General features: G+C 44.0%; 1 protein-coding gene and 1 long non-coding RNA gene across 4 annotated transcripts in view; one reads left to right on the forward strand and one right to left on the reverse strand.

Annotated features, from left to right (window-relative positions):
- The window catches only part of LOC127555806 (uncharacterized), a 583,775-nt gene extending 572,492 nt beyond the window's left edge, over positions 1–11,283 (forward strand). The window contains exon 3 of the long non-coding RNA XR_007952291.1: positions 11,239–11,283. This is a non-coding gene — a long non-coding RNA (uncharacterized LOC127555806). The remainder of the gene's footprint in view (positions 1–11,238) is intronic.
- The window catches only part of LOC127555802 (protein-arginine deiminase type-1-like), a 52,665-nt gene extending 28,382 nt beyond the window's left edge, over positions 1–24,283 (reverse strand). Inside the window, exon 1 of one of the 3 annotated variants that reach the window (XM_051988411.1) lies at positions 24,066–24,283. In XM_051988411.1, coding sequence (XP_051844371.1) covers positions 24,066–24,157 — 92 coding nt within the window. In that variant the 5' untranslated portion in view covers positions 24,158–24,283. The remainder of the gene's footprint in view (positions 1–24,065) is intronic. The other 2 variants (XM_051988413.1, XM_051988414.1) reach the window with 2 other exon arrangements.
- Positions 24,284–25,980: the final 1,697 nt, after the last annotated feature.

Consider the following 25,980-nt stretch of genomic DNA (forward strand, 5'->3'; position numbering starts at 1 on the left):
GGCTGATCTTCCCGAGTTCAAATCCAGCCATTTAATAGCTGTGTCAACTTCTGAGCAAGTCACTTAACCCTGTTCACTTCAGTTTCCTCATCTGTAACATAGGTTGGAGAAAACCACTCTGGTATTTTTGCCAAGAAAACCCAAATGAGGTCTCAAAGACCTAGACTCAACTGAAAAAAAAAAGACTGACTGATGAATAGATGCTGGTTGACTGATTTAGAATTCTGTAATTCAACTTCATCCAGAAGACTTTTAGTAACACAGAACTCATCACTTTATGGAGCAGGCCATCCAGTAAGAACAGTGCTTACAGAATTTGAAAATGGAAAGACCTTTTTCAGATGACTTAACCCATCCCTGAAAAGAAATCCCAACTAAGACAATTTTCAGACAAGTATTTATTTATTCAGCAGTTTATTACATGCCAGGCACTGTGCTAAGTGCTTTACAAATCTTATCTAATTTGATCTTCACAACAATCCTTGGAGGTAGGGGCTGTTATTATCCCCATTTTATGGGTGAGAAAATTAAGGTAGACCTAAGTTAAGCAATATGCCCCAGGTCACTCAACCAACAAATGGTCATTTGATCTCTTCTTGCAGACCTTTAACAAGGAGAAACCATTCCTTCCTAAAGCAGCCCATCCCACCTTTGGATAACTGATTATTGGGAAAATGTTCCTGACATCAAGACTAAATTAGAGCTAACATTTATATGGCACCCTAAAATTTCCAAGATACATAGATTATTTCATCCACTCTTCATTATAATTCTTTGAGATAGCTGCTATTTTCATTATATTTATTTTATAGATGAAGAAACTGAAATCAAGAGAGTGACATGCATAGGTCACCTAGTTAATATATATGAGGTAGGATCTGAACTCAGGTATTTCAATTCTAGACCCAAGGGTGCATCTATTGTACCATCTGGCTGCCCCTTTGCAGCTTGCACCCATTTTCTTTGGCTCTGGCCCTTGAAAAGGTCATAGTGTTTTGAGTTGGAAGATACTTTAACAATCATCTATATTGACCCATTGCTAAATATGGGTCAACAAATCTAGTAATTACAGAGAGCATTCACCTAGATTGTGTTAGCCTTTTTGCATACCCCTCACTCTCTCTGAGGTTCTTCCTCCAGATTGATTCCTTTTTTTTTCCTGGACTAGGTCCCATCTCTTACCTAACCTTAATCACTGAATGAGTGTTACCTCAGTCAAACTGAGACCTGTTAAAGACCTCAACTTATGAATGTTGGAGGGGATGTGGGAAAACTGGGACATTGATGTATTGTTGGTGGAATTGTGAATACATCCAGGCATTCTGGAGAGCGATTTGGAACTATGCTCAAAAAGTTATCAAACTGTGTATACCCTTTGATTCTGCAGCGCTAATACTGGGCTTAGTCCCAAAGAGATCTTAAAGGAGGGAAAGGTGCCAAAATGTTTGTGGTTGCCTTTTTCATAGTGTCTAGAAACTGGAAACTGAGTGGATGCCCATCAATTGGAGAACGGTTGGGTAAGTTATGGTATAAGAATGTTATGGAATATTATTGTTCTGTAAGAAATGACCAGCAGGATGATTTCAGAAAGGCCTGGAGAGACTTACATGAACTGATGCTGAGTGAAATGAACAGGACCAGGAGATCATTATATACTTCAACAACAATACTATATAATGATCAATTCTGATGGACATGACTCTCTTCAACAATGAGATGAACCAAATCAGTTCCATTTGTTCAATAATGAAGAGAACCAGCTACACCCAGTGAAAGAACTCTGGGAAATGAGTGCGAACCACAACATAGCATTTCCACTCCTTCTGTTTTTGTCTGCCCGCATTTTTTATTTCCTTCCCAGGTAATTTTTATCTTATTTCTAAGTCCGATTTTTCTTGTGCAGCAAAATAACTGTATGGACATGTATACATATATTGTATTTAACATATACTTTAACATATTTAACATGTATTGGTCAACCTGCCATCTGGGAGAGGGAGTGGGGGGAAGGAGGGGAAAAGTTGGAACAAAAGGTTTTGCAAGGGTTAATGCTAAAAAATTACCCATGCATATAGCTTGTGAATAAAAAGCTATAATAAAAAAAGGGGGAAAAATAAAGACTTCAGCTTAAAAAGGCCAAGGTCTCCCGCTGCATTCAATGCCTGCTCCAGTTATCCCGATTATGTCTTGTCTTTAAACCCTGATGGCTCTGTAAGAGAAAGTGAGGCAGGTGTCCCAGCACAGCCCTCCCTCATTTAAATCGAACTCATTTGCATTCCATGGCCTCACTTCCCTGATGCAATGATCCTCTTTAAGAATTAGGGACAAACGACAATAATAAGGACTTCTCACTCACTCCAGCTAAGACACAAGACTGACTGATTCTTCAAGAAAACACAGAGAGAGAGAATGCTGCTAGCCATGTTAATAGCATGACTCTTCCCCTCCTCCACCATTTTCCCAGAGATCAATAGTAAACATTCAAGTTTTCAATCCCTAGTCCTGGAGAAGCCAAATACAATCAATCAACAATCCAAGAATAGTTGCTAATAGCGTAGTAGGCTGGCGTTGATGAGCCAATGGCCAAAAAATCGTCCCTGTCATTAATCAAACAATGCATTTTTATTAAGCAATCTAGTCAGCCAATCAGCAAGCCTTGATTAAATAGTTATTATGTGCCAGGCTTCTTAAGTACTGGAGATACACAGAAAGGCAAAAAGAGCTGCTGCCCCCAAGGAGTTTACACTTTAATACAGAAGACAATTCATAAACAACTACGTACATACAAGATCCATACAATGTAAATGGAAGGCAATCTCAGAGAGAGAGTTCTAGCAGTGGGAAGGACCTAGAAAGACCTTCTGAAAAAGATGGGATTTCAGCAGTATTTTTTTTTGAGGCAATTAGGAGTAAAGTAACTTGCCCAGGATGACACAGTAAGTGTTGAAGGCCAAATATGAACTCAGGCCCTCCTGACTCCAGGGCTGATGTTCGATCCACTGCACCAGATGCCCCCTTTCCTCAGTCTTAAAGGAAGCCAGAAGGAAAAGGTGAGGAGGAAGAACATCTCATGGGAGGGCAGCCATGTACTAGAACATAGAATATTATATACAAGAAAGACAGTGACCCGGATCTTAAAGCACATAGAGCAAAAGAAAGTATAAGAAAACTTAAAATGTAGGAAGGAGACAAGCTGTCAACTGTTTTAGAAGGCAAAAAAAGGATTTTTTTTTTTAAATTTGCTTCTGGTGGGTCAGGTACATGGCTGGAATCAGGAAGATCTGAGTTCAAACTTGGTCTCAGACACTTAACGTGTACTAGCTGTGTGGCCCTGGACAAGTCACTTAACTCTAAACACCTCACCAAAAAAAATTGCTCCTGGGAGTAATGAGGAACCATTGAAGTTTGTTGAGTAGAGCAGTGAGACAGTCAGACCTACGTCTCAGAAAGTTATCTCTTATGACTCCACATGGCCAGGGATACAAAAATAAAAATGAATGTCCCTTACTCTTAGAAACACATTGCATTTTACTGGTCATTTGTGACCTCAGGCTGAGTACAGTTCCCAGGTACACACAATGACCTCAGCCTGACTGGATGGCTAACAACATACACACAGACATACATATAAATATACACACATATATATTTACATATTTACATATGTGTATATATATATATATATATATATATATATATATATTCTATTAAATGCAAACAGAATAAGTCTTATCCTGGGCCCACGGCAGCACTACCATCCTGTCTTTAAATATTAGGGACCAGTGGTCTGTTGAAAGGTCATCTCATGCAACCCTCTTTTCCCATGTGAGAGGCAGCGTAATGCAGAGCAGAATAATGGATTTTGAATCAGCAGAATTTACTTAGAATTCTGTCTCTTTCTGTGAATGGGTGGTCTTGGACATTTAATTTCTGTGGGCCTGTTTCCCTTTCTGTCAACTGAGGACACTAATCTAAATCAGTGCTTCTCAAACTTTTGTTCTCAGTATCCCTTTATACAATTAAAAGTTATTGAGGTTTTGTTTATGAGAGTTATATTTGTAGATATTTACCATATCAGAAATAAAAATTAATTTTGAATCTGTAAACCCTCTGAAAGGGTTTCAGAGACCCCCCCCCTCAAAAAAATTCTCTGGACTACACTTTAAGAAACAACTGATCCACGATGTCGTTGACAAAGAGAAGATCTAATTCAGTTCCAGTTGATCAATGATGGACAGAATCAGCTACACCTAGAGAAGGAACACTGGGAAATGAGTGTGAACTGTTTGGATTTTTGTTTTTCTTCCTGGGTTATTTTTACCTTCTGAATCCAATTCTCCTTGTGCAACAGAGAACTGTTCAGTCCTGCACACATATTTTGTGTCTAGGCTATACTGTAACATATTTAACATGTAAAAGACTACTTGCCATCTAGGGAAGAGGGTGGAAGGAGGGAAGGGAAAAGTCGGAACAGAAGTGAGTGCAAGGGATAATGTTGTAAAAAATTACCCAGGCATATGTTCTGTCAATAAAAAGTTATAATTTTAAAAAAGAAGAAACACTGATCCAGATGGTGTTTAAAGTTTTTTTGTACTGTAGGTGAAGGGTTCTGGGCCTAGAAACCATATGCCCCTTGAGAGTCTGTGGATAGATTTTAGGAGGTTTCTGGCTTTGGATATGGAAAAATATATATATTTCCATTAACCTATGGTTTCCTTCATAGTCCTATGTATTTTATTTTTTGCATCTAAAAACATTTTTGTGAGAACAACATAGGCTTTACCAACCACTGCTAAAAGCGATGCTTCAGAGATGGGCAAAGCTGAGTGTTATTAAGGTCAGAGGGAACAGTCCTCACTGATCAAGGGATCAAGAAAGACTTCCATGAGAAGATAGCAATAGATTTGAGCATTAAAGAAAGGAAGAAATTCAACAAATAAAGAGAGGGAGGGAATGCATTCCAAGCATAGGAGATGGTGTGAGCAACGGCAAAAAGATGGTATAACACAGGGCGTGTATGGCAAATAGTGGGTAGTCCAGTTTGGCTGGCATATATGCCACAGCAAATGAGATAAGAAATGCAATTTGATGCTTTCCAAGTCACGTCAACCAACCTTCCTGCTTACTGATGATTTAGAAAGTTGGTCAAAAAAATACATCCCCCCGAGCAAAGATCAAACTCACCAGCCATTCGATGCCAACCTCCTGATACCTGCCCTGTTCCCAGTGGTTAGCCCTTTAATCAATCAGCTGGGAATCAGAAAGAACAAGAAGAGAGGTAGACATAGTGCTGTGCTTCTGATATCTGATTCCCCTCCCTCAATGGGTAGAACAGAAAGTTTGCTATCAAAATTTCCAGAGCAGGAAGTGGAGCAACCATGAAGCAAGGCATGTGGTTTCTGAAGTTTGGTGGCACCTAATATTATGCCATGAACAGGGCCAGGCCAGCTTACCCAATTACCCCTTTCCCTCAAGTGCCCTCTGCTTTGTCCTGATTCCCACTAGTCATCTTCCCATGTCCAACATAGTGGGTGCCAGGTCACTTTAAAGAACCTTGCCCCTTCTGCTCTGAACCTAGCAAGGGTAGATCAGAGACCTTTCTTTGTTATGTTAGCACAGGCTTTTAAGACATAGACAAGTAACCAGGCTCAGAGCCAGGGAAGAGACAGAATCTATGTTCCTTCCCGATAGGCCCTCTCTGCCAAAGTGACTTATACTCAGAGCATTTCCTTCTCTTCCCAGTTCTCTCCAGGACAGGGGCTCATCACTTTTCCCTAACCACCTTAACCTGTGACCCAGAGGTCTCATGCCCATTTTTCAAGGAACAGCCTCTCATGACCTTTAGGGATGGAACCAGGAAGTATCTAAACTATTTTTATCCCGTCTCTTAAAAGGGATTTGGGGCCCTCATCTCTTACCTAGACTATATTCAATAGCTTCTTAATTCCTATTTCTATCTATTCTCACCTCCTCTAACCCTTTCTGTGCATGACTGCCCAGGTATTGTAATGAATGGAAAGGTCTGGCCTTGCTCATACAATGAAGAAGACACACAATGGATCAGAGATGCACAAATTTAGAACTTGGAAGGATTTTAGAGCTATTTAATCCATTCCCCTCATTTTACAGCTAAGGAAACTAAGGTTTCCAAAATCACACGGGTGGCAAAACATCATTAGTATTCAGCTCTTCTAACTCTAAATCCAGGATTATCTCCATGGGGTTATTCAACTTTTAAGCAAATGTATATGTCAACTAGTCTACTTCTCTCCTCCTTTTATAGATGAGGAAACTAAAGTTTAGGGATGTTGAGTCACTTGAGAAGTTTCCAGATGGCTGGGAACTCGGAGGATGGAGACAGAAATTCTGGCTGAAGGGAACAAAGAAAGTTTAATGAGAAAGGAAGCCCATGAGCTCAGGATCACACAGAGCTGATATTTATATCTAGGCTTTCTGATTTCTAATCCAATATTACAAACCAAGCCCTTGAGTTGGCAATCAATGCCCTCCACTGTTTAACCCGAGACTTATTTTAGGCAGCCTATACTTACTTTCCTTAATTGTTGGGTCACTTACTGAGTCATGTCCCTTGGCCTGGATCATTGTCCAGATCTCACGTTAGATCTGTCTCTACTCATCCTCAAGTTTCAGCTCAAGAGTTTCTTCCTCTATACAGTTCTCTTTCATTCCCTCAGCTAGAATTATTCTTTCCTCCCTTTGAATTCTCCAGTTATTATAAAACTCCAACATATTTGTCCTCAAAAAATTGACTTGCTCATAAAAGTAAAAAGTCCAAGTTTGATGGAATGAAAAGAAAGTTGGTCTTGGAATCTAAAAACCTATATTTGAGTTTAATTTTGCCACTAATAGGAATAAGTAGATGGTACAATGGATAGAGTATTGGGCCTGGAGTTCCAAAGATCTGAGTTCAAACCTGCTTCATATACTTACTGTGTGACCCTGAGCAAGTCAAGTAATCCTGTGCCTCAATTTCCTTATCTGTAAAATGAGCTGGAGAAAGAAAGAACAAACCTCTCCAGGATCTGTGCCAAGAAAACTCCCACCTAAAGCTAAAATGACCCATTCTGGAAATAAAAAAGTCAAAGTTTCCATGCTGCTAATCAGTGGAATCAAATGCATGAGTGACTACTAGACTTTCTGCCTAGAAGAAATTGAGAAACTAAAGCTTTTAAATTTAAAGAAAAGGGGGGGGGAGTTGGACTGAATTATTTCTATTCTATAAGGCAGGGGTCCTCAAACTACGGCCCGCGGGCCAGATGCGGCAGCTGAGGACATTTATCCCCTTCACCCAGGGCTATGAAGTTTCTTTATTTAAAGGCCCACAAAACAAATTTTTGTTTTTACTATAGTTCGGCCTCCAACAGTCTGAGGACAGTGAACTGGCCCTCTATTTAAAAAGTTTGAGGACCCCTGTATAAGGTATTTTAGAATAAACAAAGATTAAGCAAAAATAACTTAGAACAATAATACCTTTAAAGAGGATGGATTTTTTTTTAAACCCAATTCAGAAAAAGAAAGCATATTAGAAACAAAGATAAAAATATAAGCCTAATCTAACTCATAACTTTACATGTGAGTGGATTAAATAATCCAATAAAACAAAAGTTAGAAATTGAATAAGAAAACAAAACCCCCAAATCTGTTGTATATCAGTATTGCTTAGGGTTTCCTCTCTATTTTTTTCCTTTAAAAATTGTCATATATGGAATGGGTCTAGTAAAGGGAGAGAGGTACTAGAAGAAATTAAACAATGTAATGATAAATTTTAGCAATAAATTTTTTAAGAAGTGTAAAAAAAGAATAAAGAGAAATATTTATTTTACTTCAGACATCCTATGTTCTAAGGGCCTTCCCAGCTCTGACATTCTAAGGCCTTCCTACCTCTGATATTGTGTGACTTAAGACCACTTTCAATTCTGATATCTTATGTTCTAAGGTCACTTTCAGCAAGGGTCTTAGGGACCAAATTCACTAGCTATGGACTCAGGTGAAGATCATTTCTTGTCCAACTCTTCATGATTCCATTGGGGGTTTTCTTGGCAAAGATACTGGAGTGGTTTGCCATTCACTTCTCTAGCTCATTTTGCAGATGAGGAAAATGAGATAAATAGAACTAAGTGATTAGCAAGTGTCTGAGGCCAGATTTGAATTCAGGAAGATGAGTAGACCTGAGTCCAAGCCCAGCACTCTATGCACTATGACATCCCCTCGATGCCCCAATTGATGGTACCACAGTACTATAGAATATCTGCTGCATTTGAAGTCAGAAGACCTGGATTCAAATATGGATGAGCTACTTCCTAGTTCTATGAGGGTGATGAGTCACTTCCCCATTTAGGCCTCAGTTTCTTACTCTCCAAATTGATGGAGCTGGATCGAAGCTCTAGGGGCCCCACCCAGCTCTGCATCTGTGACCTTAAGATGCCGTGAAGACAGGCATGTGTCCTGCAGAGGGTGTCGCCTGAGGAACAGGGAGGTGGCCCACAATCCCACACGTAGCACACACCTGAGGGAGCTCTGCTCCAGCCTAGTGGTCAGAGGCTGGGCCCAAGGAACAAAAGAACCCATCTTCCAACAAAAACTCCATTTTTACCAGCTTTAAGGGAAAGAAGAAGGAAAATACGAAGCAATAAATAATTAAAAACTCAGAATACAAAACAAAAACAAACATCTTCAGCACAGATCATTTTCAATTAAGAAAAAAAGACAAAAAACACAGATGATTTTCAAACCACAAAACTACATATGATTTTTAGTCAGATAATAATGCTAAACAGTGGATAAGCATGGAGGAAGGGCTAAAAATCCTGAGTGTGTGTGTGTGTGTGTGTGTGTGTGTGTGTGTGTGTGTGTTAGAGTTGGGGGCGGAGGGAGAGAGAGAAGGATGGAGGGAAGAAGGAAAGAGAGTGAGAAGAGGGAAGGAGGGAAAAAAGAGAGAAAGAAAGAGATGGACTAGCTGATCTTTGGGGTCTACTTAAGTTCTAAAGATTTGATTTTATGAAGAAGAATAACAATAACAATTTTGATTATTAATAATTATTAATGTTATATAATTATTATTAATATTTCTACAGTGGGATAATATGTAGTAATGGAGAGAGAACTGACCTCAGGATCATAGAGACCTACATTCAAGTCTTCTTTCCAGTATATCCTGCCTATGTGACTATTGACAAGTCACATAAGCTCTCAGTGCCCCTAGCACTGTCTGAGACTATAAATTTCAGAATATATAATTTATATAAATGTAAAGTTCTGATTTCCTTTAGTAGTTGGAGTTGCTCCACTGGAAATTCAATATACCAACTATTCTCAAAGTGTGGTCCCAAGAGTCCCTTTCAGTTCATTCTTTCAGAGTAAAATTAAATAGCAATTGTTTCTGTTTGGGCCAGAATACCTGAAGATCTTTCCTTCCCAGACTGATTTTATTTTTGGAGTAGCTATAAGAGGCCACTCTTTGCTTCATTTCTTACTTAGCCTTAAGCACTGAATGGGTGTTGCCTCAGTCAAATTGAGGCAATTGTTAAAGACTTAAGCTTAAAAAGACCAAGTCTCCAATTGCATCCAAAGTCAATTCCAATTGTCTTGATCTATATCTGGCCCCTGAACCCAGATGGCTCCCTAGAGAATAAGACTGATGATTCCACATAGCCCTGATTCACTTAAACCCAATTTACTTGCAAGTCATGGCATCACCTCCCTGATGTCACGGTTCTCATTGAGATTGATGGACAAACATTCAGGGATGAATAAGCGCAAAACCATTTTCACATTAATACTAACATTTAAAAATTCTACTACAGTAAATATCTAGATATATAATCTACATAAGCAAAAGCTGTTTGGGGGAGGGTCCTCAATAATTATTGAGTGTAAATGGTCCAAGGCATTTGGGGGACTGTTCTCTATATTAATTAAATCACGGGTCCATATTAGACCAAACTTACATTTTCATAAAGTTTTTCAAATTTACAACCCACAGTATAACTCTCTGAGACAGGTAAGAGGCACAAGTTTTTTGTTCCCATTTTACAGATGAAGAAATTAAGGAGATTTAAAGAAAAAAAGAGGCTTAATGTCCCCTAGGTAATGAATTAGTGCCAACTACCTGTCTAAACTAAGGTTTCTCTAGACTCTAAAAATACAAGTTCTATATATTATACCATATTATCTAGAAAAAAAACCCAGTGTATTTGTATTTATATGTGTATATTATGTATGTGTGCATAGTGTATAAGTGTCTATATGTGCATGCGTTTAATATGCATATATTGCATATGTATAGTATATATGTCCATATTTGTGTATATATGTGTTTATGTTTATATTGCATATGTATGTTTTTATATTTATGTGTGTACTGCAGATATAGTATATGGCTATATGTATACATCTATATGTATTTATATGTGTATATGTGAAGATTTACATGTGTGTATTATATATTTGTATATATGTAGTATTCTTGTGTGTGTTTTGTACATCTCGGCATATTTGTGTATACACGTGTGTGTTTAAATATTACTTTCTAATTACTCTTGGCTCCAGCAGCTATGAACCTGAATTTTTAATCCCAGATCACACATCTTAAAAAAAAAAAAAAAAAAAAAAACAATGGCCATCCAATAGCCAGATAGCAGGGCCACAAACCAGTTTTGGATTAAAAAAAAAAAAAAAAACTCATGGCTAAGAGACAGGAGAAGATTTTGTCATCAGATTATAAGATAGTGTAGAAAAGAGCTTAGAACATGGGATGTCAGAGCAGGGAGGGCCCTTAGAACCCAGAATGTCAGAGCAGGGAGGACCCTTAGAACCCAGAATGTCAGAGCAGGGAGGGCCCTTAGAACCCAGGAGGTCAGAGCTGGGAGGGCCCTTAGAACCCGGGAAGTCAGAGCTGGGAGGGCCCTTAGAACCTAGGAGGTCAGAACTGGGAGGGCCCTTAGAACCCAGGAGGTCAGAACTGGGAGGGCCCTTAGAACCCAGGAGGTCAGAGCTGGGAGGACCCTTAGAACCCAGGAGGTCAGAGCTGGGAGGGCCCTTAGAACCCAGGAGGTCAGAGCTGGGAGGACCCTTAGAACCCAGGAGGTCAGAGCAGGGAAGGCCCTTAGAACTCAGGAGGTCAGAGCCGGGAGGGCCCTTAGAACCCAGGAGGTCAGAGCCGGGAGGGCCCTTAGAACCCAGGAGGTCAGAGCCGGGAGGGCCCTTAGAACCCAGGAGGTCAGAGCCGGGAGGGCCCTTAGAACCCAGGAGGTCAGAGCAGGGAAGGCCCTTAGAACCCAGGAGGTCAGAGCTGGGAGGGCCCTTAGAACCAGGAGGTCAGAGCGGGAGGGCCCTTAGAACCAGGAGGTCAGAGCGGGAGGGCCCTTAGAACCCAGGAGGTCAGAGCAGGGAAGGCCCTTAGAACCCAATATGTCAGAGCAGGGAAGGCCCTTAGAACCCAGGAGGTCAGAGCCGGGAGGGCCCTTAGAACCCAGGAGGTCAGAGCTGGGAGGGCCCTTAGAACCCAGGAGGTCAGAGCAGGGAAGGCCCTTAGAACCCAGGAGGTCAGAGCTGGGAGGGCCCTTAGAACCCAGGAGGTCAGAGCTGGGAGGGCCCTTAGAACCCAGGAGGTCAGAGCAGGGAAGGCCCTTAGAACCCAATATGTCAGAGCAGGGAAGGCCCTTAGAACCCAATATGTCAGAGCTGGGAGGGCCCTTAGAACCCAGGAGGTCAGAGCTGGAAACCTCTTTGTTTACTACTGCACATGTCTGTGAGGATGGGCACTGGGGGGGCTCCTCTCTAGCTCCTTTTACCAGCTCACTGACCATAGTCCCCATTGCTCAGTCAGGTCTCCATGGTACCCGGTGACCTGATGCAGAGGCTACAAGCTCCCTCTCCTCCAAGAGACAAGCTCATTTTTTTTTTACTAAAACTGCAAGAAAGGGCAAAGCACTCGTGGCCCGAGGATTCCCTTTCTCCTTGCTCTCTAAGGGACACCCCCAGTAGGGGAGGCAGCTCCTGGGCTGACTGGTACCTCGGCCTGGCCCTGGGATTGACCCATGGAGGCCGGTGGGAAGGGACCCCCTCCTTGCCCACAGTCTCTCTTGAAGCTCCAAAGTTGGATTCTAACTCTTCCCAACCCAGACTCAGAGATTGTTTTCAATGCTGCTGGTCTTAGTTTGAGGTTAAGACCTCCTGAGAGCAATGGAAGAGGAGATCTTCAGTCTGGAGAAGCCTGGGGGTGGGGAGCAGAGGGGAGGCTTAGACAACAGCTGTCACTTGTTGCCTGCGGCCTCCGAGGGCAGAGCCAGGAGCATGTGGCAGAGCTTCAAACAGTCAGCCAGGAACCGAGACTTAACCATTAGAATGAGAGCTCATCCAAGGTGGAATCTACCTCCTCCAGTTGCAGGTGGTGAGCTCCCCATCACTGGAGGTACTTTAGCAGGGCCTGGAATAGATGGTCACTAAGGCCCCTTACAACTCATTTCATGATTCTGTGAGTTTGCTGTGAGGGTTTAATCAGGCCCTTTCCTCTCTCTGAACTTTAGTGAAAGCACTGAAAGGGTCAAACCAAATGGTGTCCAAGGCTCCTTCCAGCTCTGACGTTCTAGGCTCTGGAGTCCAGGTTTCCTTCCACCCCGCCATGTTCTCCCTCCTCCTCCTGTAAGCTCTGCCTGTGTTTAGAGGGAGCTGTTCTGGTCCCAGGGGAGGCGGAATCCCTTATCGGGACATCAAAGCCCCGGGAGGGCGAGAGAAGGGGCAGGCGGCCACGCTGCGCTTCCCCTGTGCCCAAGGCGCCCCGGCCCTGTGGAATGTGCTCTGAGGACTAGAATTAAAGGCGGGGTTCCCCTCCCCTCCCCCCAACCCTCCTCTTCCTACATAACAAACCTGGACACCTCATGCCCTGTAATTCCTCAAGGGACAGGGACAACTAGACAGAAAGAGAGAGACAGAGACAGAGACAGGGGAAGAGAGAGAGAGAGAGAGAGAGAGAGACAGAGACAGAGACAGAGAGACAGAGACAGAGGAAGAGAGAGAGAGAGAGACAGAGAGAGAGAGAGAGACAGAGAGACAGAGAGATGGAGAGAGAGACAGAGAGAGACAGAAAGAGAGACAGAGAGAGAGAGAGAGAGAGAGACAGAGACAGAGGAAGAGAGAGAGAAGAGAGAAAGAGAGAGAAAGAGAGAGAGATATGGAGAGAGACAGAGAGAGACAGAGAGACAGAGAGATGGAGAGAGACAGAGAGAGACAGAGAGACAGAGAGAGATATGGAGAGAGACAGAGAGAGACAGAGAGACAGAGAGATGGAGAGAGAGACAGAGAGAGACAGAGAGACAGACAGAGAGAGAGAGAGAGACAGAGAGAGACAGAGAGACAGAGAGATGGAGAGAGAGAGACAGAAAGAGAGAGACAGAGAGAGAGAGAGAGAGAGAGACAGAGAGAGACAGAAAGAGAGACAGAGAGAGACAGAGAGAGACAGAGAGAGAGACAGAGAGAGAGCGACAGAGAGAGAGAGAGAGAGAGAGAGAGAGAGAGACAGAGAGAGACAGAGAGAGACAGAAAGAGAGACAGAGATAGAGACAGGGAGAGAGACAGAGACAGAGACAGAAAGAGAGACAGAGATAGAGACAGGGAGAGAGACAGAGACAGAGACAGGGAGAGAGACAGAGAGAGACAGAGAGAGAAAGAGACAGAGACAGAGAAAGAGAGAGAGACAGAGAGAGACAAAGAGAGAGAAACAGAGAGAGAGGAAGAAACAGAGAGAGACAGAGACAGAGAGAGGGAGAGACAGACAGAGAGAGAGACATAGAGAGAGCGAGAGAGAGGAGGGGATGGGGATGGGAGGATGTGGGGGGGAGAAAGAGACAGAGAGACAGAGACAGAGAGAGGGAGAGACAGAAAGACAGACAGAGAGAGAGACATAGAGTGAGAAATAGAGAGAGAGAGAGAGAGAGAGAGAGAGAGAGAGAGAGAGAGAGAGAGAGAGAGAGAGGAAGAGGAGAGGGGAGAGGAAGAGGGGGAGGGGAGGGAGATGGGAAGAGGAAGGAAGAGAGACAGAGACAGAGAAGAAGGGGGAGCAGAAGGAGAAGGGAGAGCAGGAAGAGGGGGAGAAAGAGAGAGACAAAGACAGAAAAAGATCAGTCCCTAAGCTTCTCAGTTCGCTTGTTCTCTCTCACACTGGGACCTATCTCCAGCTGTCCTCCTCTCTAGGGACCAGGCAAAGGTAGGGGAAGGAACAAGAACGAAGTGTTCCCTTGGCCAGTCTTCAGACACAGTGGCTGTTTTCTGGAGGGGAAAGGAGCCTCCAGAGCATGGTTCAGAGGCGGGTTTGGGGCCGAGCCACTCAGGATGGGGATTTCAAAGTTTTGCTAAAAATGGAAGGTCTCCTCCTCCCCTCCTCCAGACCTGCTCCTTCCCTGGCCCCTCCATAGCACTTAATCCTATCTCATTCTGCTTAATTCTGCCCTTTTCTCCGTGGCACTTAATTCTGTCCCAGGACTGCCAGAGCTCTAGAAATCCTGGACTTCAAATTCCTCATTTTCCCAGGAGCAAACTGGGCCCCAGAAAAGGGGGCTGGCCTGGTCAGCTTCCACGGGGCAGAGCTGGAATTCAAGGCCAGTCTCTTCTTCCTTTTGCTTCCAGCGCCAGGCCCAGCACGCTGCTGGGCACCCGGTAGCTCTGACTCAGCACGATGGGGATTAAGTGCTGGATGTCTCTCTGTGCCTGTAACATCGGAGCTACCCGAAAATCCTTGGGGCAGACAGGACGACATTCCTCAACCCAACCACTGCCCCCTCCCCCAAATGCACCGTAATTACTGCTTAAGTCAGGAACCCCCAGGGACCTCAGCTTGTGGCCCAAGGCCCATGAATCCCACCTTCGGAAAAGCTCTGCTCCTTCCTGGGAAGGTCTAGGAGGGAAAGGGGAAGAAGAGCAGGAGGGGCACGAAAAAGGGTCCAAACGGGAAAGGAACCAGGAGAGAAGAGCTTGAAAGAGGGGTGAGCTAATCCATAGCATTTTGGAGCAAAAAGGAACCGTGGAGACCATTTTAGTCCAACCTCCCCATCGTTAAAATGAGGAAATTAAGACCCAGTGAGGGAAAGAGACTCAAAAAACATCATATGTAGAGTACAGAAAGCCTCCAGTTTCTGATACTTGGCAGGATACCCAACCTACCTGTCTTTCATCTGTAAAATGGGAATAATAATAATAGCACCCACCTCATAGGATTACAGTGAGAGGCAAATGAAATCATGTGTGTGAGGACCTTTGTAAACTTTACATAAATATATATGTGTGTGTATATTCACATCCACACATATAAAAATTTATGCAAATTGAAAAGAAGTATATAAATAGGGATAAAATTATATAAATTGGGATGGGAACTGGCCATGTAATTTCATAGGCATGGGAAATTCCCAGATAAAGAAATACCCTCTCCCTATGTAACTTGTCTGGAATATAACATTTAGACATTTGCCCAGTACTCTGAGAAGTTATACTTGCCCAGAGTCTTGCAGTCAGATCTGTGAGAAGCAGATTCTGAACCCAGAACTTTCTGCCTCTGAGCTGGCAGCTGTCCTTGCAACTATATAATAAATGTGAAATATTATTATTGATTAATAATTAATTAGAAGACAGTAAGTGCCAGAGGTGACTCTGACTCCAAGTCTCGTACTTCCCTAATGCCATATTGTGTACAAACAGCTACAGACACAACTGTTTCCTTGGTTTCTCCCTTCCAAAAGGCTCCCTGTGCTCGGAGCTACATTCCTGGGGCCACATGAAACAGGGGAATCCACTTGTGGTTCCAACAGAACCGCAGAGAAGCCTGAGGCTTCTCAACTGGTTCACACCGTGATAGCAGGTGCCTGTTTCAATTCAATGAATTTTTATAAAATGTCCCCTATGTGATCAGCAGTGGGGGTAAATAAAAGAAAAATGACATCACTCTTGATCTCAAAGAGCTTAAAATCCAATGATGGGAGAGACAGATATAAATCTAGAAGTATAGATAAAGTAGGATCAGCAGATCACTTTGATGGTAGAGAGAGAATCTGGCTGCTAGGATGCACCAGGCCTAGAGAGAGGAATTCCCATCTTTCTGAGTTCAAATCTGGCCTCAGACACTTGCTAGCTGTGTGACTCTGGGCAAGTGATTTTGCCGTTTGCCTCAGTTTCTACCAAGAGAAACCCAAATGAGGTAACAAAAGTTGGATATGACTGAAATGACTGAACAGCAACAACAACCAAAATGTGCAAGCAATGCATTTGTTTTTCTTTGTATCCAGGATTTTTAGCAGCTCTGTGCTAAAAATCCTGGATACAAAGAAAAACAAATGCATTGGTCCCAGCCTTCAAGGACTTACATTCAAATGGGGAAGACACTCAGTGAATAACTAAGGATATACAAGATTGCTACAGAGTAGATGGATGATAATACTAGAGGGAAAAACTATAGCTGTGGGTTAGGAGAAGGGACGGAAGGCAGAGGAGAGCCTGAGAAAGGCCTCCATTGGAAGGTGAAATTTAAGTTGCGTCTTGGAGAAAGCCAAAGAAAGCAAGAGAAGGGAGAGCATTCCAGGACATGGAGCACATATAATCAATACAAGACAAATAAAAGGGAGATGGAATGCCATGTGCCAGCAATAAAAACAAATAAACCAGTATAGCTGGATGCTAGAGGATGTGGGAAGGAAGGAGGAGCTCACTGCTAATCAAGCCTTCAGTAAGAAGGGGAATTCTGAGATCATGCAGTTCAAGCCTTTTTTTGAGAAAACTGAAGTCTCAGAGAGGAAACAAAAAAAGAGACAAGGAGCTGCCCTCAAGGAGCCTACAATCTAAGGGAGGAAGATAACATGCAAATAAATATGTACATGTAAGTTAGAGACAGGATAAATAGGAAATAATTAAGAAAAGGAAGAAACAAGAATTAGGAAGGGGTGGGAAAGGTTTCCTGCAGAAGGTAGGATTTTCACTGTGATTTAAAGGAAATCAAGGAAGCTGGGAGGCAGACACGAGGGAGAATATTCCAGACACGGGGGACAGCCAGAGAAAATACCTAAAGTCAGGAGTGTTTCATCCATGTTGTAGACAGGAAGTACGTGTCACTAAATAGAATATGGGGTAAAAAGATTGGAAGGTAGGAAGGGATTAGGTTATAAAGGGTATGAATGGGGTAAAAAGATTGGAAGGTAGGAAGGGATTAGGTTATAAAGGGTATGAATGGCAAACAGAATGTTTTATATTAGATCCTAGAGGAGATGGAGAGCCATTATAGATTATTAAGTATGGGGTGTGGTGAAGCAAGAGGGATAACAGGGTCAAATCTGAACTTTAAGAAAATCACTTTGATGACTAAATGGAGGGTGAATATCAGTGGGGAGAGACTTTAGGCAGGCAGACCACCCCATTCTCCAGCAGCTATCATAATATTCCAGGAATAAAGTAACAGGGTCAGAGAAGAGAAAGAGGTGTATTTGAGAAAGGTTGCAGAGGTGAGATAGGCAAGAAATGATACAAAGGTGAAATAAATATGAGATGCTAAAGAGGTGAAATAGACAAGAGATGCTAAAAAGGTGAAAGAGGTAAGAGACAATGCTGAGGTGAAAGGGACAAGAAATGCTAAAAAGGTGAAAGAGGTAAGAGACAATGCTGAGGTGAAAGGGACAAGAAATGCTAAAAAGGTGAAAGAGGTAAGAGACAATGCTGAGGTGAAAGGGACAAGAAATGCTAAAAAGGTGAAAGAGATAAGAGACAATGCTGAGGTGAAAGGGACAAGAGATGCTGCAGAGGTGAAATGGGTAAAAGATGATGCAGAAATGACAAGGATGATGTGGAGGTGAAATGGACAAGGGATGATGCAAAGATGAAATAGACAAGAGATGCTAAAGAGGTAAAATGAACTTGAGATGCTGTAGAGGTGAAATGGAAAATAGATGATGTAAAGATGAAATAGACAAGAGATGGTGCCGAGGTGAGATGAACTTGAGATGCTGTAGAGGTAAAATGGGCAAAAGATGCTGTAGAGGTAAAATGGGCAAAAGATGCTGCTGAGGTAAAATGGGCAAGAGATGTTACAGAGGTAAAATGGACAGCCCTCAGCTACAGCTTGGTGTGGGAGGTGAGACTGAGGAATCCAGGATGACTCCTAGGTTAGGAGCCTGGTGTTGTCCTCTACAGTAATAGGAAATGTAAGAGGGGGGGGAGGTTTAATGGGAAGGATAATGAATTCTGTGTTGGACACGTTGATCATGGATCTAAAGTTGGAAAGCATCTCTGGAGCCATCTAAATCAACTGCCTCATTTTATAGATGAGGAAACTGACACTCAAGGAAGTGAAGTGCGCTATCCAATATCACGGGAATACTAAGTACCCCAGGTATACAGACTAAATGTCTCCTGTGTTCCTTACCAGCTTTAAATCTATGATCCTATCTATATAGAGTGCTCTCAAGAGCACTTTGAAAAGGTCACCATGAGGAAAGAGATGATGATTTGATAAGGGCAAAGCAGAAGGATTGATGAGAGGTAGGGAGCCTAGCTGAGATGATGTACTTTGAACGCCTAATGGGTGACCAATCAGAATCAGTCACCTTTTCTCCTGGCCCAATCACAGAAGACCAGGAAAAGATGGACTGTATATGAACCATGAAGTATAGACTTTATCAGAGACCTAGAGAGAACACAAGGAACATTTATATGATGACCACAAAGTTGTGAAAGAAAATAAGTAGGAAGGCTTCAGAAGTCTGATCAAAGATGAGGAGGGAGGTGTACTTCCAGCACCCCAAAGAGAGAGAGGATCAATAGAAGTGCAGACTAGGAGGATACTGCCAGACAGGGTCAGTGTATTGACTTGATTGTACGTCTTTGTCCAATAGTGAGTTTTAGTGGGAGTCTGGGGAGAGTCGTTAGGAAGTGCTACACCCCCCTCCCAAGATTAGCAATAAAACATCAACCAAAAATGGGGTGGGGAGAAGAAATCAGGACAGGAAGAAGAGGGACAAGACACAAGGCCAGCTGAGATTTAGAGCTCTTTTTCAGTTTTGTTAATTAATACTCATTAACCTCCTCCACCCTACGGACTTCTGACTCTGAACCTTTGGGCTGCCAATTAAGACTCAGATTAGCTGGACTGCATTGTTTGGGGTTTTGTTCAGGCTTAGGCTCTCTCTTTATGGCTATGACAGGGTTGGGGATCTTGGCTAAGGTCCATGCCCTCCAGGCGCTAGGTCAGGGAAGTAGGAAGGCCTTGGGTGGGAGGGAGAACAAGGCAGGCTGGAATCATCCCAATGAATCAGGGGTCATGAGGTGGCTTCCTTGCCCCTTCTCCATCTGAGACAGTTTGACAAGGTCACCAAGACTCCTTTTAGACACCATGGGGTAGGTGAGATATGGGAGGAGGGGATGTGGTTTTGCCGCCCCAAGCTACGGGGGTCGAACTGGGAGGCTGCTGGTCCTTTTAAGAAGAAAACACTCAAGGTTGGAGCCATCAGGCAATTAACCACCGAAAGGCAAATATTTCTCCAAACCAAGTCTCCTCGGCTCCTTTGGGGTAATTAATCACTTCCCGTGAAGTCACCCCATGACACCCCATTAACTCTCTCCATGAGCCTGGGAGGTTGGCAAAGTCAGGTGCTTGGCAAGCGGTGTCCCCCGGGGCCGCCCCACCCCCTCCAGAACCTGGCCAGTCAGCAGCAGTTAGCCCCCAGGCTGCTGGTGAGAAATACCTGCCAGGCCTGGGGGAGTCAAGGTCCTTGCCTCTAAGACGCTCCTCCTTGGGAGCTGAGAGGGAGAGCTTCTGGCAAGAAGAACCAGCTTAGCTGCTGCCTCTGGCCAGCAAGGCACCTCAACCAGTGTGGCCAATTGAGAAAGGACTGGGTTTTCTGTCGGGGCACAGGAGGTGGACTTCCGAGCTCTGCTACCTGCTCATTGTACCACCTGGATCTCGGTTTTCTTCTTTGTAAACTAAAAGGGCGAGACCAGATGACTCCTCCCTCCACAGAAGGTCGTTCTATGCTCTCCCTCCACCACCCACCTAGCTCACTATTACTGCCCTCCTTCGTAGGAAGTTCTTCCCTGAGTCTAACCTTGACTTCTCTGACTTAGAAATAGGAAAATTCTGATGATTTTTCTCATTTCAAGCCTTCCCAACTAGGGCTGTTAAAGGAGACATCACCAGGACCCAGATAATCATAGGATCATAAGAATCAAACATGAAAGAACCTTGGAGACTGTTTCATTCAACTGCCTCCTTTTATAGTGTGGAAGAGGACGCTCAGCAAGGATAAGAAATTTGGGGGAATGGGAACCCGGGCTTCTGGTTAAACCCCCGGCTTCCTTTCCACTAAGCCCTCTGAATCTTCTCCCAGCCAACAACAGAGCCAGAAGCTCCTTCCTCCACCATGTTGGAATGTCGCTTCTGAAAAGGACTCTAAAGTTCAGCTTCTTGTATGGTTCACGCCTCCATGTGGGGCCATGAAGTTATGATTTCTTCTCAGTAAATTGTTTAGCATACCTATTTTATATATCCATCTACCCAGTCACATAAAATTTTCTCAGCAAAAAGGGAGTGAGAGTGGGAAAGTTTTCCAAGGTTACCCTGATGTAAAGTACGTGGAGATCCCCAAAGATCCTGCCCTTCAAGGTAGCATCCCTCATGAACGTCTCCCCCTTTCTTCTGAGAGGTTTGGAAAGGAGGCACCGAGGCGTCGGACACACTAAGAGAAGCCACATGATATTGGTCAACCTGCCATCTGGGGGAGGGGATGGGGATAAGGTTGGGGAAAAAAAAGGTAAAAGTTGGAACAAAAGGTTTTGTCAGAGTCAATGCTGAAAAATTACTCATGCATATATCTTGTAAATAAAAAGCTATAGTAAAAAAATAGAAAATAAAAACTATAAAAAAATAAAAAAAAGAAGACACATGGAATGATGGAGAAGAAGGAGTGGGACCTGAAGTCAGTAGGTTTATAGCCTGTCTTAGACCCTGGGCAAGATATTTATTTGCCTCGTGCCTCAACTTCTTTATCTGTATAATGGGATGATAATAACAGCTCCTTGACAGGGGAATTGTAAGGCTCAAATAGGATCATGTCTGCCAAGTGATTTGTAAACATGGTCAAGCTCAGTATCAATGTAAAAGCTATAATTATTCCGGAGGTTTTGGTTCAAGTTCGTATTTGGGGGTGTTCCTGGTGCAGGGAATAGGGGTTTTCTAGAAAGGGAGGGAGACGTAGCTGAGGGTATCTTGTGGCTTCCAAAAGTCTCCAGCCTTTGGCCTAAAAACAGAAGGAAGAAATGGATAACAATGAGGGTATCGGCTCCCATTACTCCAGGGATCTAAAGATGAGAAAGTATTTTTCTCAGGAAACTGGGACCAGTCAAACAATTTCATAGAGGAGATCACTGAGGCCCCAGGAGATGGCGTGATGTGGGATTCCAGTCCAGGCTTTGATTCCAGGATGCTCGCCACCATTTCAGTCGTGGGATGTTGTCTTTGGGATGTTGGGGCCTCTCCTGAAGCAGGAATTGGGGTTGCCTTTATTTCTACCTCATCTACCATGTATCCCTACCTCCATGTGGATGCCAGTTGGCTTAAGACTAGGCTTTGTTACCCTTCCATCTTGAAATTGGATTAGGATCACAGAGCTAGAAGATCTAGTCCACCCCTTGATTTGACAGATGGGGAAACTGAGGCACAGAGGTTATTTGATTTGCTCAGCTTCTCATGGGTAATGAGGGACAGAGCTGGGATCTGAACCTCAGTCCTCACCCTCCAAATCCAGCCCTCTTTCCACTGGGCTACACTGACTCTTGTCGATGGGGCTCAGAGCTCTCATAAATTTGGACCTTAGAGGTCATCTAATTCAACCTCTTCCTTGTACAGATGAGGAAACTGAGGTACAGAGAAAGTAAAATGACTATTAAATGGCAGAACCAAGATTCGAACTCAGGTCCTCTGCCCCCAAATCCACTTTTGTTATCTCAAAGAAGAAGAAAGTTAATAAGACAGAAACAATGACCAACTCATCAGGTCTCAGAATCCAAAGGATTATCATAGATATTCTAAACCAACTTTTGGCCCAGCACATGTGCCCTATGACAGCCCTAGCAAGGATGACCTAGCCCCACAAAAAAAGAAGAGCTCTCATTCCAAATATTCACAAAATACTGACCTCACAACAACTCAATGTGGTAGTTAGCATATTATTCCTCCCATTTCACAGATGAGAAAACTGAGGCTCAGAAGAGTGGAAGGGTTTGCTCATAATTTCACAACTAGTAAGTATACCTTGAACTCATAACCTCTCACTTCAGATTTGCACCTAAATTTATGGAGGAATTAAGAAAAGGTTCAAACTAGGTCATTTTGGACTAGCTAGTAGAATCATAGGAGGGCCTGGACAAATTAGATTGTGACTCGATGACAAGTGCTCCCTCCTCACTCACGGGACTCAAAATCTCTACATTGAGACAGGTTAGATTCAGGTAAAGTTCTCTAGAACCAGATAGGGATAGATTCCCTTCCCGGGCTGAGTTTCCTTTCTCAGGGCCCACCTAATGCTGCAAAAAAGTCACAATCTCTCTAACACCTTTGCTGGGGCAAAGAACCAGAGAGTAATCAAAATGGAAAGGTCCTTGGAACACAGAATTTCAGAGCAGAAGGAGCCCTAAAACACAGGATGCTAGACCTAGAAGGGCCATTAGAACTCAGAATATCAGAACTAGGGGGTTTCTAGAATCCAGAATGTCAAAAACTGGGACGTTCTTTAGAATAGAGAATATCAGAGGAAGAAATGACCTTAGGACACACACTGTTAGAGCCGGGAGAACCCTTAAAACACAGACTGTCAGAGCTGGGAGGGTCCTTAGAACACAGGATATTAGAGATGGAGGGTCCTTAGGACACAAACTGTCAGAACTGGGAGGGTCTTTAGAACACAGATTGTCAGAGCTGGAAGGTTCCTTAGAACACAGACTATTAGAGCTGGGAGGGTGTTTAGAACCAGAATGTCAGAGCTGACGGGACCCTTAGAACACAGGATATTAGAGATGGAGGGTTCTTAGAACATAAACTGTCACAGCTTGGATGGTCTTTAGAACACAGAATGGAAGGGAGAGAAATTATCTAGTCCAATTCATTTTACAAAGGAGGAAACTCAGTCCCAAAGAAGAGAAATCACTCTCAAAAACTGAGTACAATTGGTCAATGGCAGAACTGAAACTAGACACTTCAGTCTCCTGACTCCCAACTCAAGCCAGAGCCCAAATCAGCAAGACTAAGAGAGCTCAGGTTTACCCAAATTCTGAAAAAAGAGAGAGATCTTCTACCTATATTGTCCTTCCTCTCCGGTAAAATTCCCAGTCATCTTATTTCCTTAGCTCGCTATACCCTCAAGAAATAAACTTTTTGTCCCAATCCCAGAGAGCTCAGAAATTGGTGAGAGGATCAGATGTGATTTCCTCCCTCCCAAGATCCTAGTTCTGAGCTTCCTGATTTTGGACTCCCCCCAATTTTCTCTGTCTCTGTCTCTCTCTGTCTCTCTCTCTGCCTCTGTCTCTCTCTGTTTTTCTCTCTCTCTCTGTCTCTGCCTCTCTCTGTCTCTCTTCTCTCTGTCTCTGTCTCTCTTCTCTCTGTCTCTGTCTCTCTCTCTTTGTCTCTGTCTCTCTGTCTCTGCCTCTCTCTGTCTCTCTCTTTGTCTCTATCTCTATCTCTGTCTCTGTCACACACACACACCACACACACACACACACACACACACACACACACACACACACACACACACACCCTAACCCCGCTCTCCAGTTGATCTTCCCGAGCTGCGATTTCCCATCGGAAGCAGCTGGCAGAGTTCCTCCCTCCCTGGCGCTGCCGCGGGCTCCGCCTTTTTTCTGTCAAAACATCCTTCCTTGTGGCCGCGCTCCCGTCCCGTTCCCAGTGGGACTGCTTAAGCCGACCCCCCGGGCCCGAGAGCGCGGGGCTCATCCTCGCCCCCACCCTCGGTCCCTGGAAGGCAGAGCCCTGGGTGGCGCGGAGAGCCAGACGAGGTTCTTACCCATAGACGTCCAGCGCGACCTCGGTGCCCACCACACACACGGCGTGCGTGGGCTTCTGCAGGGACAGCCGGATGGCTCTCTGCTGGGCCATGCTGCCCAGGCTCGGCACAGAAGGGCGCGGGTGCCTCCCCCCTCCGGAGCCAGCCCGCGCTCCTTCAGGCTCCGGCAGGTGAGGCACACTGAGCAGAGAAGGGACTGGAGGGCAGGGACTGATGGGCGCCCTCCTCCACCTGCCTTTTAATTTCGCCCTGTGACCTGATTAGCTCCAGCCCTTGTCCCCACCTCCTGGCCCCGTGCCCGGGGCTCCATCACTAGATGCTGAAACGCTGTCAATCTGGCGGCGGAGACAATCAGGTGGAGGAGCTACCTGAGGGAAGGGGGGGTCGGGAGGGCTCTGAGCCCTCGGGGTGGAGAGAAGCGTGGGGTGATCACAGAGGTTCCCTGCTTGTGACGTGGACTTGGAAATGAGCTTACTCTCTTCCCTTTTGGAAAAACGCACTTTGCAATTCATTTTGTCCAGCTCCTTTATTGTACATTTAGAGAAACTGAGGCTGGGGGAGGATCAATGACTGACCGATCTCCATATGGGTAAAAAGCGGGTTTTAGTTCAGCTCCAACTAGAACCAGCGCTCTTTCCATTACACTTGCTGTCTACGGAAACTTTGATGGCACAATCGGCTTCTGCTTGGGCTACCCACCCCCCCCCATACCCTTCCTCATACCTACAGACCAGCTGGCCCCCCAGCTGAGAGCCAGGGGCGTGCCGGGGGCCATTACGTCCCCAGTTTTGATGCTCCTTTTGTGGATTCTGGGGATGAGGGCTTAGGATCTTTCATCAGTCCCTGGGAAGGACCATAGAGGGCTCTGAAAAAAGAAGTGGGGAAAAGGACCTGAGAAAATCATATTAAAAACCCAATTCTCTTGTTATTCCATGAACCCCTCCCCCAATCAGCCAACTAATAAGAAACTATTGAACATTTAATATATATCCGACATTGTATTACGTGCTAGAGATAAAAGGAAAAGATAAAAAAATTCTCCTTGCTCTTAGAGGGCTAACTTTATAAAAAGGGCTAACTACACAAATAACCGCATATATACAGGGTACAGAGAGAAGATACAAAGCAATCTCAAAGCGCTGTGTCTGTTGAGAGACAGGGGGGGGGGGGTGAGCATGGCTTCGAGGACAAGAAAAGAACTTTTCTTGGATTGTTAAATCCAATACTTGCATACATATTTATACAATTCTCTGGCTGCACAAGAAAAATCAGATCAAAAAGAAAAAAAATGAGGAAGAAAATACAATTCAAGCAAACAACAACAAAAAGAGTGACAATGCTATGTTGTGGTCCACATTCAGTTCCCACAGTCCTCTCTCTGGGTGCAGATGATTCTCTTCATCACAAGATCATTGGAACTGGCCCGAATCATCTCAATATTGGAGAGCCATGTCCAACAGAATTAATTGTTATATAGTCTTCTTGTTGCCGCATACAATGATTTCCTGGTCCTGCTCATTTCCCTCAGCATCAGTTCCTGTGAGTCTCTCCAGACCTCTCTGAAATCTTCCTGCTGGTCATTTCTTACAGAACATTAATATTCCATAACATTCATATAACACAATTTATTCAGCCATTCTCCAACTGATGATGGGCATCCACTCAGTTTCCAGTTTCTTGCCCCTACAAAAAGGGCTCCTGCAACCATTTTTGCACATGTGGCTCCTTTTCCCTTTTTTAGTATCTTTCTGGGATACAGGTCCAATAGAAACACTGCTGGGTCAAAGAGTATGGACAGTCTGATAGCCCTTTGGGTACAGTTCCAATTTGTTGAGCTGAGTCTTTAAGGAAGTCCAGAGGCATGAGCAGTTTTATACTAAAAAAATCTCAGCTCTGCCAGGTACTGTGGTCTGCT

Source organism: Antechinus flavipes, chromosome 3 (assembly GCF_016432865.1).
Source record: "Antechinus flavipes isolate AdamAnt ecotype Samford, QLD, Australia chromosome 3, AdamAnt_v2, whole genome shotgun sequence".
Classification (NCBI taxonomy): Eukaryota; Metazoa; Chordata; class Mammalia; order Dasyuromorphia; family Dasyuridae; genus Antechinus; species Antechinus flavipes.